This window comes from Paramormyrops kingsleyae, chromosome 4 (genome assembly GCF_048594095.1).
Source record: "Paramormyrops kingsleyae isolate MSU_618 chromosome 4, PKINGS_0.4, whole genome shotgun sequence".
Classification (NCBI taxonomy): Eukaryota; Metazoa; Chordata; class Actinopteri; order Osteoglossiformes; family Mormyridae; genus Paramormyrops; species Paramormyrops kingsleyae.
The window spans coordinates 30,458,554-30,473,104 of NC_132800.1; the positions used below are offsets into that span (position 1 = coordinate 30,458,554).

General features: G+C 47.7%; 1 protein-coding gene across 3 annotated transcripts in view; it reads right to left on the bottom strand.

Annotated features, from left to right (window-relative positions):
- The window catches only part of LOC111833134 (semaphorin-5A-like), a 67,836-nt gene that overhangs the window by 48,726 nt on the left and 4,559 nt on the right, over positions 1–14,551 (bottom strand). Inside the window, exons 1-2 of one of the 3 annotated variants that reach the window (XM_072711104.1) lie at positions 10,635–10,946; positions 1,587–1,811 (exon numbers count right to left, since the gene is read on the bottom strand). In XM_072711104.1, the coding sequence (XP_072567205.1) occupies positions 1,587–1,743 (157 nt within the window). In that variant the 5' untranslated portion in view covers positions 1,744–1,811; positions 10,635–10,946. The other 2 variants (XM_072711106.1, XM_072711105.1) reach the window with 2 other exon arrangements.

Below are 14,551 nucleotides of genomic sequence, written 5' to 3' on the forward strand. Positions count from 1 at the left end.
GTGATGATTCTGTACCTTCGTAAGCCACACTAATCTTACTGGGAAGTCCCTCAGTATAGAGAACAACAAAGGATTTGGAAAAGAGGAAGGAAGGAGGCGGGGCATCGTCTTTGCACAAATGTGGGGTTCGGAGCGTTTCAAAGTGCGACATGGTACAATGTCTCTGATCGGTCCCTGGTCTGTAATTGAGCCCGAAGCTGAATGGGGAGCTGGTGACTCTGCAGCGTTACCTGCTAATTTGGGTTAATGGCCGGGTTTGGACTGTGAGGAAACAGACGGGATCATTAACGCTGTCGGCTCAGGGATGCCCGACGGCAGCTTCCACACGGCGGAACCTACAGCTGTACAGAGCCCTGTGAGAGCAGGAGACTCACTCTGCTCACTACACAGACGTCCTGCAGTCACATGTCGGTGCGAAAGGGTAAAACCAAGCTGGCCTCTTCATACTCGGCCCGCTTCAGCTTTTACTGACTGCGGCGTTTCCCAGGCACCGCCTAAGACTCACAGACAGACGAGGGAAGCTGGTCATCGGTCAACATCAAGTGATGTGAAGAAATGCAACCACATCTTATTACCTGGTGTGTAATCCATCCTATTTCTGAAGCTGCTTGTCTTGTTCAAGTTCAGGGGGGTCGAGAGCCTATCCCCTAGGCTACGGGCACAAGGCAGGGCACAACCCGGGATGGGGCACCAACCCATCACAGGGCACACTCTCACACACACACACACACGCACACTCACACCTATGGGTAATGTGGTAACTCCAATTAATCTCAGCATGTTTTTGGACTGTGGGGGGAAACTGGAATATCCAGAGGAAACCCAACGACGACACGGAGAGAACATGCAAACTCCACCATGTGGAGCCAGGGGGGAGACTCGAACCCTGGTCCCAGAGGTCTCAGATAACTGTTAACCACTGCACTAACCTGCCCCACAAAATGCTTGGAATATAAAACGTATAATTACCTAACTGAGTTAATTTTGATTATTTTACTTTTAGGAAAAATGTTTCAAATGTAAAAATATCGCCTGGGAAATTTGAACTGGAAAAATACCAGTCAAGACATTACGAGACATTTTGTCATGGTATCTATCTTTAGAACCTGCGATAAATATATGAGTATGACAACGTATAATGTGGTCAAAATGTTCATGGTAGAACAACATCTCCAGCTAAACAACGGCTCAGAAACTCCGGCTAACAAACTATTTTTAAGACCTTTATGTGTTTCGAGGTTTGACAAAAGCCAGCAATGCGGTTGATCCTAGCTGTTTGAAACCATAGCAACAAGTTTCATGTGGTTTTTGGGGAATATATTTCTGTATAGCGTTACAGGCGAACGTACACAAGTGCCGCTGACGCTGGGTACTCCCATGGAGGTTCAAAGCATAGCTACAGGTGGACGGTACGGTTCATCTCGTCTAGTCAGCCTCCAGTTACATAGCAACCTTGCGGGAGCTCGATGCTCGATCGATGCTCTATATTTCTACCCGTCGACTTTCCGTGACCTCGTGCCCCTGTGGTGAATCTCGAGGCCACATGCTGCGCTGCTCTGTGCGCGTCCCCCGTCCCCCTGACTCACCCGAGTACGAGAAGACGGGATGCTCCGTGCTGTGGCAGCCGGCCCCTGAGGTCCGGGCCCCGGCCCCCTCCCGGGGCACGCCCCCCGACAGCAGGGCGAAGAGCCCCTGCAGGGAGAGGAGGCGCCGGGCCAGGCCGCCTTCCCGGGCGGGAGCCATGGTCGACTGGGCTCTGCTCGCTGCTCCTGCCGCCCTGCCACCAGGCCCTGGACATCCGCGGAGGGGACCTGGGGAGCGCAATGAGAGGGAGAGCGGCGTCAAGCTCGTCTGCGCAGACCCCAGCCGCCTGCAGCCCCCAGAGCGCTTTGCTGGCCTGCACGTTTCTCCATCTGTGTTAGATTCTCTTATCTCTCTCAAAACCCCTCCTTGTGAACAAGCTGCGTTGGCAAAGAAATAAAACAGCAAAGAAAGATTCACGTTTAATTTGAACCTCAGCAGCCTGCCGGAACGCAATTTGAAAGCCGCTCGTTAACCAGGCAAATGTTGTTTAGGGTTTTCAGTAGAATTATGCTAAAAAAAACAACCTTGGAGCCCAGGCCAGTGGGATCCGTCATCGGCTGGGGTGAGACGTTTGATGGGAGGCGCAGAGGAGGCGGTTCCCCTGTACAGCTGAGTGACTCCTGACGGGCGTCAGCCAGTCAGTACGGGGAGCCACCGCCCCCAGGCACCATCCCACCGACGGGGTCGGGAACCGGCCAGCGAAGCCCAAACAAGCCCACGCAGTGTCGCCGCAGTCCAGCGCAGCTGTGCGGCCTGGCGCGGGCGTTCCCCCTCCTGCGGCTTTCAGCGCATGCCCCCCCCCCCCCCCCCCCGACAGGAATCTACAAGGCCAGGCTCCCCTGGGCCGGGCGGTGAGGGACAAACCCTCAACGCTCTCATGAGGGTCTAACTGCTTCATGTGCATCCTCTCATTTCAAAGCCCAGAGTAATAAATACCAGAACTTTCCATTTTTTGTGTTTTCTTGTCAGCTGGCTCAACAGACCACAGGAATCCAGCCGTACTGCAGCAGACCCATCTAGCCCCGCCCACAATATTATGATACTCAAGCCCATTGGGCAATATCAGGATGAAAAAGTCGGGGCCTCACGTGTGACCTTTCGGCACCTGACCAGCATGATATAACCAGACAGAGAGCAGACTATGTTGCATAGCTGTAGCTAAACCTAGTCTCCCTACCCTGCCTAGGGGTCTCCCCACCCTGCCTAGGGGTCTCCCCACCCTGTATAGGGGTCTCCCCACCCTGCGTAGGGGTCTCCCTACCCTGCCTAGAGGTCTCCCCACCCTGTATAGGGGTCCCCGCCCTGCACTGGCCGTGATTGTGGCATCTGTCAGCCAGAGCAGGAGCCAAATAGCGTTGAGTGAGCGGAATGTATAATACAGGTAAGCGCAGGATGAACCGGGACCAAAAGGACGACAGCAGAGACACACCGGCAGAGAAATACTGATTAACAGCAGGTGTCTGCGCTCCTGGCAGAGACAGGTGCTGGACAGACGGCTGAATTTGCATGTAACAGGACAAAAAATGTATCAGGGCCCAAAATAAACCAGGCCGATGTTTTCTGGGAAAAAATTACGTCTTAGCGATATGTCTGAGACAGGGTGATGAAACAGGGGGGCGTGTCATATCGGGGCCATGAGGAACCGACCTATCGCTGCGCAGTGAATGAGGAACCGACCTATCGCTGCGCAGTGATGTAAGCAAAGAACGTAAAACCCCCAATGAAACTGCTTCGTAAAAAAGGGAAAACAAAGACGTGACACACGAGCGTCCAAGGGGGTCTGCAGGTCTGCCTTGGTGAAGAAATGACCTCGTTATCAGTCTGCACTTGAAGGAGAGGTAAAGCGTAGCTTACGACATCTTATCAGTCCATCCATGTTCCAGTTTGTCCAATAGGAGCCCGGGGCCTAATTGAGGGCCGTACAGCCACAAGGCTAATGCCCGACATCAGCATGTGTGGCTACATACTGACCATTCACCAGGGAGGAACATACTGGGCCATTTCCTGGTGGGCTGATGGGTATGTGGGACCCCCCTGTTGACACAATTTTACTGTGGGGAACCCCAAGGACCAGCCCTGACATGCACTCAAACACAGGCTAGGTGTCATTGGCAGAGCTGTACCAACCAAAAATCAAGCAGGAGTAGACATTGTTTTCTTTGGAAAACCTTTTTCTCTGGCCCTGTAGCTTGCATCAGCCTCTTCAGTCACATGTGACCTCCAGGAAAACACTTATTGATGCAGGCTTGCGAGGGAAGGTGTAACCACCGGATCAGAGAACCTTCCAGAAGCCCAGTGTCACTCAGGAGGCCAGACAGCCGTGCGATATGGCGGAGGGATTCTCAGCAGACACAAAGCCTAAAAAGAACAGCCTGGGATCTGGGCATTTTCTCAGATATTAGTCTGCATCTCCCCTTTGGGCAGCGTTAAAATTACCTCAGAAACTGCCAGAGCATGTCTCCATTTCTACATGTTTAATGAGATGCAGAAACCAGAAACTATACATTATTCTGCTCATTTTGTCCCCAAATCTCAAAGTGTAACAGCCTGTATTATATATCCGCACTTGTTCATTCGGCTCTTTTTTTCTGCTGCGTCTTAAATTTCACAAAAAGCAGAAGGTTAGCTCAACTCCCCCAAAGGACCACAAGTACCCCCCAGGCCATTTCCCACTGCAATGTCCACTGCATCTCTAATTATTTGTCTGCCAGATATCATTAGAAAATAGATTTTTTTACTGTTAAATACAAATTAGAATACAATCCAAAGTAAATGACTTTCCACACTATACCTAATCTTCATATTCTATGGGGTGTTTTTTTCTAAGTAGCTGCAGTGCTTAGCCTGGTAAATAAAAGTAAATACAGATGGAACGTATTTGTATACCTGGCCTGAAACTGCTGCCATTGTCTTTAATGGACTTTCCTGTTACTCCTCCATCGATCATTCCTATCGAATGTTCACTGCGACCGTCATTAGAAACCTGACCTAGCATTTCACAACTGTTTAGAACAGTGCTCAATAATAATGACAGCAATAAAATCCATAACTATACCCCACCATACCATACTAGTAGCGAAGTATATCCCTGAAACTGATGAAAAGATGGAGAATCTGAGCCCTGCATTTCTGTCCGCCGGCTGCAGCTGCGAAGGGGTTACAGGCCGTCACTGTAAACACGCCGGTCAGCCACAGCCTCTGTGAAATTTATATGTGGAGCAGCGGAACCAGCAATTTCACCCAGTTCCACCCCTATTCTCCAGAGGCCGCGAGTCCTGGTTTTATTTTTAACCTCAGCTCTCTCTGACCGACCGAGGGAAGGAGAGGAGCGGCCAGCAGCTGAGAGGAGGAAGCCTGTGAGGTGGCGGAGGCGTTGCCCCCAGGAGCGGGGAGATTCCAGCCCCCAGACTCAACCCTAAGTGACCCTGCCCCCCAGGCCCCATCCACAGGCCCGGCGAGGTGCTCAGCTCAAAAGTGGAAAATCTAACCTACAATTAAGATCTCGTGAATCTATGGTCAATGTGTTCCACAGCCCGGCTGATTTTTATCTAATGAAATAATGCTCTAATTTCGCCATGACGGCACCATGTTCCTAGCTGACCGCTTACGCGTCTGCGGGTTCCCGCATTCTGTGACACCCTCGGTCTTTCATTTAGCGTACGTGGACCCTAGATCGCCAGCTGTAACGGGAACGCTGTGGCGGCTTCCAGCCCGCAGCGCTGGGACCTTCAGCGGCGGTTACGCCAGGAGGTCAGTCTGAGCTGCTCTCTGCCAGCCTTGCAGGACGGCCGGACGTTCTCCTCTCCGCTGCCCGCCCTCGGGAGGGGGTGCTGAGGCTCTCAGGCTGCCGGGGAACAACAGATTCATGATTCTTTCACAGACAATGTTTAGGATTCCTGTCAGGACTTTAGAGGACGCAAATTCATGCATGTGGCTGCCCTTCGCTGCCAGGCTGACTGTCACCTGCATATGTGTCTGTGTGTCACGGAGAGCGAGACAGGGCAGGAGAGAAGAGAATTGAAACCCTAACCCTAACCCTAACCCTTCAGGATCAATAAAGTATCGTTGTTATAATTTAAGTTCTCCAGCCTTCATCTTCCACCTAGAAATCTCATTTCTAGCACTCGTGTCTTTGGAAAATAAGCACAAATCCTTTAGTCATCTCAGAAAATTGGACTGATGGGCTTAAGTACCTTCGCAGGGAACCGTGCGCTGGGCTTAATGTCGTAGAGTTAAAGTGTGATTCGTGTCAGAGCCGCGATCCCAGGCTGCTCTGGCTGTCCAGCAAGGATGCGGAGCACATTGTCCCGGCCTGGCCTGCATCTGCGCAAACCGCTGAAAAGCGGCAAAGTTAAAACGGAGCATTATTGCAAAGGACTTCCTTCCCTGGTGGAAGAACGGAGAAGACGTAGCCAAAAAGGCAGAGTGAGACCCTCACGGTCACATCTGTCCCCATCCCTGGACCTCCTCGGTCACCAGGCCCCAGTCCTGCAATCATGTGTGGGCCATTCTGGAGAGCCGTCAGCACAAATATTATGGTGTTGGCCTTTTAATCCAAACAAATGCAGTGGAAAGGCTGATTCCGTGGTCATTTTTGTATAATATTCGTATAAACTTGTTTATTTTATTGTTCCAAACAAAACCATAAATAAAACTGCTATGTAAATTATACTGATCTGTCAATGAAACGGAAATTATTTCAAAGGAAACAATCCACGGTTGTTTTCTTCTTTACATTTGTCCTTTGTGGAAAAAATAGCCACAGCAGTCATTCACCTCCAACAACTCAACCAGCAGTGCATTGTGCTAACAACACCAACGGAGCTGGTTCAAATCGTAGGGAATGCAGACAAAAATGGCTTTGGATGAAAGTGTCAAATGAATGAGTAAATGTTATGCAATGATGAGGGTTTCACATGGCATCATTCCACACCCTTGCTGGCTGCATCGCATCGTACCCATGCTATCACTGCTGCACGACGTGAACCAAGCAGCCCAAAACATTATAAAACTATGGCTGACTCGAAGGACTTGCAGACATATAGTAGAGAACAGAAGCATCTGGATTTAGCTGTCGTGCACCAGGACTGGGGGGATCACACTGGGATGCAGTGCCTCTCCCAGGTGGAACCACAGAGCACTGCCACGGACTTCCACTGCACTCTCTGCTCCTCAAACAGGCCAAGAAGCCGACGTGAATGAAAAGCGACAGCCGTACAACATGCCTGGAAGTTACGCGTCAACACTGAACATCAACGGCGCTACACAAGTGTCAGAGTCTGCTAGCGTCACTTAAACGAGCGTCTGGTCGCTGCATTAGGCAAATACATGCAGATCAGAAGAGACTCTGAAACAGAATTCCTTATTCAAAACACACGCAACAACAAGTCAGGAAACAGTCTGTTATCTCTACTAAAAATGCACTGTGGATAAACTTATACATATTTCCTTGGCACCTCTGGAAGCAATTAATCTTACATGTGAAAATTTATAAGAAGGTGATGATTTACAAGATATCACTGCAGGACTGAACAGGTTTGAACTGGATGCTTGTTTGCGGGAACCAGTGCGGCCCCTCAGCCAGCTGCGAAACCCCAGGAAAACCGAAAACACAGGAAAACAGCCTCAGAGGCTTTTCATTTTGTTTTCGCTCATTTGATATTAAAATAGCAGAATATTTCACTGCTGGATTCAGTACATCTCCCAAAAGCACATGATCTCCCAAAAGCACATGATCTCCCAAAAGCACATGATCACCCAGACCGAGGACAGAGGGGGAATGGCCATGTTTGGCAGCCAGGAATCAAACTGATGGCACTCATTAATAATAATAATAATAATAATAATACCAATAATAATAATAATACTAATAATGATGATTATGATGAAAGAAAGCATATCAGACAAAGAGCAGATGGAATTTTAAACACATTTGTAAACATTTCAGGACCTGCAAAAATGTATGATATATCTCAAATAAATTATACTCTTCTGTGGCACTTACATCTAACTAAAAGGATTCTCCTCTCAGACACTGCCAGCTGTGCATCTTCATCGTCATTGTTAAAATGATCATATGTTTTGTGCAAAATGTGGCAAATCTGCTGATGTAGACGAGCCTTACTGTCATAATATATCAAGACTCAAGGGTCATCTGACACCCTATGCTGTGAAGCTCTGTATTTATTACACACCAATAGCTGAGAAATACTTTAAAAAGACCAGAGGGAGGGGCTGCCCTGGGGGGGGGGGGGGGACTGTTTTTGTCAGGCAGCAGGGTGACAGTGCGGAGCGTCAGACCACGGGAGACCGAGCTGAAACCCCCCCCCCCCCCCCCCGGATCTGACCCCAGGGAACCGCAGCAGTGAATGAAAAACTAACTACAGAGTCATGCAGCATTTAGTCATCCTGGGGCGCTCAGGCTGCTTTTTATCGATCACCTCGCTTCCCGAGTCTCTTACCCCGTCTGTGTCAATAAGCGATTTGCGTGCAATTACACTGATCTGGAAGTAAAGAAATTTAGAGGCAAGATCTTACAGAAGCAAAAACAAAGTGGACAAATCCCTCCCGACAGAGAGAGATCTCATTAAGCCATCTCGGCCAGATTAATCAGCTCGAAGCCTAATCTTGCAGAACCACAATGCTCATTTCGAACAAGTGCCTTCTGTTTCGCTTAATCAGATCAGGTAGGAGCTCTGTGTTTAAACCATGGGGGAGTTCTAAGTTATTCCGGGTCATTCCGGACCCCCGTCCTGCCCACAGAGGAGTGTCTTCTGTGGCCAATCAGGTGCTTCCTTCATTGTGCTACTTGTTTGTGTTTTTCAAAGTGCATCATAAATATTTAAAGAACAATTAACCTTTACTTAAGAGTATTGTGACACGCTAGTACAACAGGAAAGCAACACAAGAGGCTTCATTCAAAACCAGCCTCCATTTTTCCATCAGACTGACAAACGGAGCAAAGTTAAAGTTAAGGTCTGTACAATAATTGATCTGGAATTTAATGCACGTGAAAAACAAAGTACTGGGATTGGCTGGCATGGACAGAGCTGATTAGAGGATCATTAGTCATTCTTTAAAGCCAAGTTCATCATCATGTATAGGAGAATTATAGAGCAGCGTAAATATGGACCCATTTTAAGAATGAAAGCTAAATCAGAAATGTAACACAATGATTCACCATGTCAGGTTTTTGTAAGCTGATCTTAAACACAGATGTGTAAATATATCATTTTACTGTAATTTTGCACTCAGCTGAAACACTATAAAAACACGGAATGAATTACACATGGTTTAACGGTTCCTAGGAGACCATTTGTGACATTTGTGTAGCCTGTAATAATACTACAAACACTGCAGCCAGCACTGACACTCGAAACATACAGGAATGACTTAGGAGGCCCAGCAGGAGTAAAATTAATAAATGTTTATTTTATATATAACCGCAGTCTAAATTAGGCTTTTACGCCATGCTGAAGCCATTTTCAAACAACGAGAGCGAATGCTTCCACTTCTGTTGGTATGAAAGTCATACAATTTTCAGCCTTGGGTTCATCTGATAATTATAATAATAATAAGTGCAGTTAAGGTTCTCCACAGAAGGAACCTTAAGATGTACTGTTATTAAAAATCAAAGGGCTCTCTGTAATTCATACCTCAGGCATCAGCGCACCGGCAGATCCAAAGTGCAGCCGTACTCCAACACACTCACACACACACACACACACACACACACACACACACACACACACACACACACACACACACAGGTTTGTAATTATATCTTTGAGGGGACTCTCCATTCATTTCTATGGGGAAAACGTTAATCACAGCATGACAGCCTTAACCCCTACCCAGCCCTAACCTTAACCATAAGTAACCAAACAAAATATGAGACTTCTGGCATTTTTACTTTTTTTGATTGCATTCACAGATCTTTGTGGTGACCTGGAAAAATGGTCCCCGGAACGTCAAAAAAACAGGCTTTTATTACACTGTGGGGGCCATTTGGTCCCCACAATGTAATATAAACTTAATACACACACACACACACACAAGTCATTTCCAGGTGTGCTATCATCCATATACTGTGTAGAACCTCTGGCAATTAGTAATGTGAAAAAAATCCCCATACAGTCAATGCTAGGATACTCCAGTAGATATTTAATTACAGTGTATAGGTTCCCATGGAAAATAGCAGATATTAATTGCAATATTGCAAGCTGTGTAGTTCCCATGGTAATTATTCAGTCGAGGGGAAAGCGAAGTTCTGTTCCTAAGCTTGCTTTTATAAAAGGCAAAACTCAACACTGCAGATACAGGCAATTAAACCAGTACTTCAAAACTATATACACAGCTTGCAGTTCAAAATAGCACAAACCATTTATAAAGACAAATTCACAGCAAAAGATATTTGGTATTAAATGCAAAGGTGAAAAGGAGACTTTTTTGAGGCTGTGGTCTCAGCAACCAGGCATGCAAATTCCACTCTTTTCAAGAGCATTTATGCAAATAGTAAAGACATGACATGGAATGAAGGAGGAAAACACAGACCTCTTACATTACAGCCTGACAGTCACCGGATCACGGCGTAATGGTGCAGATGGGACACATGTAGCCACACGGGACCACGCTGACAGACACACTCAGATACTGTACCTGGTTTCGATTAAGCTTTCTGGCTACTAAACTCTTTGTGGCAGTAATATTTACTGAGGAATCACCAGCAACACGGATTTCCAGTCAATCGAAGTTGACATAAGTAGTAGTGATTTTAACGAAAATATAAAATCGCCGTTTACTCATTCAGACACGGTATAAACCCAGTTATACATGGGAAAGAGTCCCTCGAGCGACCCGAAAAAGGCAAACATGAAGGTGGACACTCGGAGAAGCCGCTCGTGGCAGCTTGGAAAATGTAGCTGTCTCCCTCAATCAGGGAGAGGGGCCCGTTCAAGCTGCCTCTCTCAGCACCGCAAAGTTCCCCATCAGCTTTGGCCGTGAAACACCTGGCAACACTGCAAAGTGTAAAAATCCAATTCTGCACTGACCCTGACGAATGGTTCCGTGATACCGCTGGCAAAACAAGTCCTTTATCCTTCCCCGACTCCTCTGCACCTTCCAGCTCAGAAAACAAATTAATCTGAAGTGCTTTCTATCGAGGACAAATCACCATTTCATATATAAAGGCACACGGTTATTTGACTGAAACAGGGCAATCTTTGGGAGTAAAACCCTCCACGATGTCGCTATTATTAGAAATAGTGGCAGGTCACGCTACCGGCCTATAGTCCGATAAGTGGTCTTGCTTATTTGGTGAGAAATGAATGGCTATTAACGAGCAAACTACAAGTGCGAGGGAGCAGAGCCGCGTAAACATTAGCGTGACCCAGCAAGCCCCAATTTTAGTCACCAGGGAGAACCCCCCCCCCCACACACACTATTTTGGGCAAGGGTCTCCTGAAAAGCCGTCTCCCAATGACCCAGACGCTGGGTGTAAAATAGCAGCCGGCGTCCTGTGGACGGGGGGGCGACAAACACAAACAGCCGTAATATTCCTGGCCTATCTGAGGAACGCTATTCCGGCCTCTGCATAACAGTCTGGGGAAGGAAGATGAGAGTCCTTAATGCGTAATTACCTCTGTCGGTGAGGCTTTTTATTAATAATTAAGGCAGCACTGGCTTAAATGGTTAGGCAAAATTCGTATATAACCAGGAGTGTTGGTGTTGCAGTGATATGAACTGCTATTATAAAAAAAAAAAAAAAAACAAACCAGAAATACAATGATATTTATCTTGCCAGTGGGGTAAACTCCTGCATTTATTAGTTTGTTCATCGGGAGCGATATTTTACTTTCAAATCACCCAGAATGCACTGTGTAGGGCTCAGTTTTCCGTATCTACCATTTCAGCTGTCATACTACCGTGTTTATCAAACGTGTTTATTTTCTCTGTCTTTCGGGTCGATACCCAGCAGGTAGTACCACAAGGTGCCGCTTCCTGTGTGTGTGGGGGGGGTGACCTCATTCTTCCCGGGCTGATCAACACGTGCTGCTCTGGGATCAATGTAGGGGGCGCCGTGAAGGGCCCGGCATCGCCTCACACCACAAAACGCCAAGGAGCGAACGAGCGCATCCTGGATCCTTACCCCGGATACTTCGTTACTTCCTCCAGTAAAAACATCCAGCAGATTTCGTGGGTAGAATCACTGGCTGTGCAAGAATCTTTAAATAAGTGCTACTAAAAAAAGGAGTTATACAGCTTCTTTGAGCCAAAATATGCAATAACACCCCACTAAAATAGGAAGACAATTTATTTTTTTCATTACATTCTTTTCTTATAAAGTTGAGGTCTTAAACTGAAGTTATTACTGCCTTTATTTAATGCCTATTAAGTATTAATTATGCAGCGTGCCTAATCGGTTCTGCGCATATCAATCGCTTTGCTTTTAACCTTATCTGATTTGGGTTCTGCAGAATAAGCCTCTGCGCCTTTGTCGGAAGGTGGTTGGTTCAGATCCCGTGGTCAGCATGGTTGTCGCTGGGCCATTGAACAAGGCAGTGAACCACAAAAAAATCTCTAGCAGCACCAGATAAAGGTCTGCCTAAGGCTGGCCTGGCACCGTGGTTTGGGTAGCCTTTGACAAACCCAAAAAGCTTCAGTGGTCTTTTGATACATTGGTCCTGACTAGACTGACGTCACGAAGGGACTCACAGACTGTCAGCACCTATAGTGAGCAGTGAGGAGAGATGACTGATGTATCACATGTGGCGGAGAGGCTCCTGACGGGAGAGATGACTGAGGTATGACATGTGGCATAGAGGCTCCTGACGGGAGAGATGACTGAGGTATCACATGTGGCATAGAGGCTCCTGACGGGAGAGATGACTGAGGTATCATATGTGGCATAGAGGCTCCTGACGGGAGAGATGACTGAGGTATCATATGTGGCGGAGAGGCTTCTGACGGGAGAGATGACTGAGGTATCACATGTGGCATAGAGGCTCCTGACGGGAGAGATGACTGAGGTATGACATGCGGCAGAGAGGCTCCTGACTGGAGAGATGACTGAGGTATCACATGCGGCAGAGAGGCTTCTGACGGGAGAGATGACTGAGGTATCACATGCGGCAGAGAGGCTCCTGACCGAAGAGATGACTGAGGTATCACATGTGGCATAGAGGCTCTTGACCAGAGAGATGACTGAGGTATCACATGTGGCATAGAGGCTCTTGACCAGAGAGATGACTGAGGTATCACATGCGGCAGAGAGGCTCCTGACTGGAGAGATGACTGAGGTATCATATGTGGTGGAGAGGCTTCTGACGGGAGAGATGACTGAGGTATCACATGTGGCATAGAGGCTTCTGACGGGAGAGATGACTGAGGTATCACATGCGGCAGAGAGGCTCCTGACTGGAGAGATGACTGAGGTATCATATGTGGTGGAGAGGCTTTTGACGGGAGAGATGACTGAGGTATCACATGTGGCATAGAGGCTTCTGACGGGAGAGATGACTGAGGTATCACATGCGGCAGAGAGGCTCCTGACGGGAGAGATGACTGAGGTATCACATGCGGCAGAGAGGCTTCTGACGGGAGAGATGACTGAGGTGTTACATGCAGCAGAGAGGCTCCTGACTGGAGAGATGACTGAGGTATCACATGTGGCATAGAGGCTCCTGACCGGAGAGATGACTGAGGTATCACATGTGGCATAGAGGCTCCTGACAGGAGAGATGACTGAGGTATCACATGCGGCAGAGAGGCTCTTGACCGGAGAGATGACTGAGGTATCACATGCAGCAGAGAAGCTCCTGACCAGAGAGATGACTGAGGTATCACATACGGCAGAGAGGCTCCTGACTGAAGAAATGCCTCTATGGCCTTTTTATCCTCAGGGCTGTGTGAGCGATGCTTTGACGAAATTAGTCATAGCCATCATTGTCATTTTACCTTTACATTTTAACCACTGTTTTCAGATAGGCGGTTTTATAATCGTAAGTCTTCGCTCACTGTGAAGATGTTTTGTGACATGGCTTTGGTTGCCGGAGAAACCATCCAAAAATATGCACACCGTGCAACTTCATCGATGAGCAGAGTTTACTTTTGCCAATCCTCCCCTGCAACTATGACAACTCACAGACAAGTAACCATGGCAACATCTCCACATCCCAAGAGGAGAGTGGAGCAGAATAATGCTTATTTACACCACAGCTGCCTTTTATATCACACCGAAGCTCCGTAATGACCACTTGATATCTGCCACATTCAGTCGGATCTGTGGTCTGGGAAGCTTCCTGCGAGCTGAAATAATGAACTAGCAGCCGCATCCAGCAAGGACTCCGGTGATGTTTGAAAGCCAGTCGGCAGTAGCTAGGCGAGGATCACGAAGCCACAGAGTCAAACAGCAGCAAACCGAAGGCAGATCGAGACAAAAAGCACTTGCAGGCAGGGTCAGTGCATGATTTATGATGCCAACACTCATCGAGTTACCAACATTTTTACTGCCTTGCATGTGGTATATGTCATAACCGGTGCTACAACGCTAACAATTGCAAGATCATAGTGCGCACTGTTCACTTTTCTGCACTATGCGTTTTGCACTTTAGGCACTTTCACACCTTAGCTCTGGAACTTGGTCCGGGTTTACAAGTCCCTGGCCTCTGATGACCTGGTACTTCTGTAGCTCCTGGCCGCCTTCGTGCGTGGCTTTCACTCCGCACACCAAGAACCGGGACCTTTATGCTACATAAGCACGAGAGCCATAAAAAAATCATAGCTTAAACTTCACATGTAATTTCATACGAACCTAAACTACCTGGCCACGACAAAACGACGGAGGATAAATACGCCGTTTTGTTAGTTAATTGTTAGTTATCTGGAGGATCAATTGCGATCAAAACAGGACAGAGCCTTTTATTTATTTTGTAGCGCTGGCTGGATCCGATGGGCATTGCAACATGCT